This window comes from Melampsora larici-populina (assembly GCF_000204055.1).
Source record: "Melampsora larici-populina 98AG31 unplaced genomic scaffold MELLAscaffold_10, whole genome shotgun sequence".
In the NCBI taxonomy this organism is placed as follows: Eukaryota; Fungi; Basidiomycota; class Pucciniomycetes; order Pucciniales; family Melampsoraceae; genus Melampsora; species Melampsora laricis-populina.
This window is the reverse complement of record NW_006768774.1, coordinates 1,064,120-1,066,613: the sequence shown is the minus strand read 5'-3', so window position 1 is coordinate 1,066,613 and position 2,494 is coordinate 1,064,120. Positions and strand designations below refer to the sequence as shown.

Here is a 2,494-nt window from a genome sequence, read left to right as displayed (position 1 = left end):
TTTCTGACCCCCTCATCCGATAACCGAACCGGCCGGAGTATCCGGGAACCGGATAGCTCCAAGGCCTCATCCGACATCCGGAACCGTCGGATGCTCCGTCGAGTATCCGACGGATTTTCGGTTTCGGAGCACATCTTGACTTGAAATGACTTCGTAATTTACTGCAAGCTTGATAAAAGACCCTTCTTTCTGTTTGAAGTTCATCGGATTTTATAAATTCTCAATCAATTAATTTACATAGAATGCTATCTTTTGACCATACATAGATTACGATCATCACTTTATCAACTTGATTTGATTTTTGTTTTAATTTCCGTTGACTCTATTCTCTCGTTAAACAGATTTCTAAACCAAAACAAGCCTTCCTTATCACTTCTCAGACTCTCCTTCTGAAACTCGATTCCTCCAAGATCTCAACAAAACTTTATATCTTACACATATCTTCATAACCAAATCAAAACCTCATCACCAAACCAATCAAAAACAATGAATCAAGCTAATCGTAGAAAACGTGAAACTCAATCCAAACCATCATCAAGCTTATCATTATCATCATCAATGTCATCATCATCACCTAAACCAAAAAACATAAATTGTAAAATCATACCAAAGAATCAAGCAGCATTTGTTTCAAAATTATTTAAGATTTTGGAATTAGAAGAAAAACGTTTGATTAGTTGGTCTACTTTAGGTGAAAGGTTCTTGGTCTTTAATCCAATTGAATTTTCAAAATTAATTTTACCTTTACATTTTAAACATAATAATTGGCAAAGTTTTGTTAGACAATTGAATATGTATGGGTTTCATAAGGTATGTAATCTAGTCTAGAGAAATATATATGTATTTCAGAATTCCCTTCTTTTTTTGATTTTTCTTGTTTACCTTGTTTACCTTTTTTCCTTCTTGTTCTACCTTTTATTTTCTTCTCGGGGGGTCATTTCACTTATTTGGTGTGTTCCTTTGTTTGATAAACAAAAAGGTTCATAATTCATCAACTTCTGGTCATGCATGGGAATTCCGTCATCCACATTTTCGTAAAGGAAGACCCGATCTGATCACACTAATCAAACGAAAATCAACCCGTAACAGTACAAGTTCGACCACCACCAAACCTACGATCCCACCAATCTCTTCAACAACCTCAATCCCATCAACATCACCAATTCCAACCCCTCCAGCACCACCACCTCACCCATTTCCTCAAATCTTAGCCGTACCACCTGCACCACAAATCTTATCGATTCCTCCACCACTGCCACCTCCTATACCTCCTCATCAAAGAAGAACCATAAGATATGATCCAGTAAGAGATCCAGGAGCTGTGACGATCTCTTCTAATCATTCTAATAACCACGGTGAACAAATTAGTCATGTTTTAAGAATGATGTTCGGATTGATTTCGGGTATGGTGAAAGATCCTTCGATGAATGATCAACGTACGGGTTCTTTTTTTCAAAAAGATTGATAAATTGATATATATATATCAAGAAGAAAGAAAACTAACTTTTTGGGGCGCTTTTGGTTTTGTAATCCGTAGTTGAAGCTACTAGATTAGCGATTATCAGACTTGAAGAAAGTTTACATACCGATCAAAGAATCGATCCTTCAAGTTCTAATGATCAATTCCAAAGGTTTAGTGAAAATCAAAACGCTTATCAGGATCAGGATCAACATCAGGATCCGAATCGAGATGAAGAACATGATGAAATAGAAGATGAAGAAATGGAAGAAGTCGAAGATGAAGATGAAGATGAAGAATTAGAAGAAACTGAAGAAACTGAAATCGAAAGTGATCTTAGTCGAGATTCTAGATCGATTTAAGTCATCTTCTTTTGATCATATCATCCATTCTCTTTTTTTCTTTTGTCAACGGTTTTTGACACGATTTGTCAAGGTTTTTTTTCATCTGATTTTTTAATCTAGAGAGATAAAATCTTATAAACAAAATAGATGTTGATTTTTGATAAATTGAATCTTGTTTTTTTATTGACTCTTTTTGTGGGACACAGTAGGGAGGTTTTTTTTTACTTAGAGTTGATTTGTTTCATATTAGGTTTTTTGGGGGGCTTTGAATTTTGTTTTTGTTTTTGGTCATTGAAAAAAAAAACTCAAAAAGTATAAATAATTGTAGAAGAAATAATTTAAAGAAGTGATCCTTAGATTTAGATCTAGATTAGATTTTATTTAAAAAGATGATTATAAAGAATTTTATAATTTTACATTGAATGTTGATTTCTTGAGATCATGAGAGAAAGGTTAAGGAATATTTTGATATTTGAAATCATGATGATTTGGAGGAGAAAAACATTCTTTTGTTAACTTTTCTTTTGTTGCATTTGGATGCAGTATTTTTGACAAATAATCAAAACTATCATTTTACCAAAACCACTCAGGTAAAAAGGAAAACTCAACAGAGATTGATAGAAGACCCTCTGATTGAATTTAGTGTTTATTTAATTTTAAATCAGATCTAAAACAAATTCATTTTCCTATG

At 33.3% G+C, this 2,494-nt stretch overlaps 2 protein-coding genes across 2 annotated transcripts; both read left to right on the top strand.

Annotated features, from left to right (window-relative positions):
* Positions 1-138: 138 nt before the first annotated feature.
* Positions 139-1,194, top strand: MELLADRAFT_42736 (uncharacterized protein; the record flags this gene model as incomplete). The annotated part of the gene is made up of 2 exons (XM_007407844.1): positions 139-810; positions 980-1,194. Coding segments are annotated over 2 exons (537 nt in total), but the record flags the coding sequence as incomplete, so codon positions are not given.
* A 161-nt stretch (positions 1,195-1,355) lies between these two features.
* MELLADRAFT_74455 (uncharacterized protein) lies at positions 1,356-2,224 on the top strand (the record flags this gene model as incomplete). Its single annotated transcript, XM_007407845.1, has 2 exons — positions 1,356-1,436; positions 1,538-2,224. 2 exons carry the CDS (start codon positions 1,382-1,384, stop codon positions 1,819-1,821), a joined length of 339 nt encoding a protein of 112 aa, XP_007407907.1.
* Between the last annotated feature and the right edge of the window lie 270 nt (positions 2,225-2,494).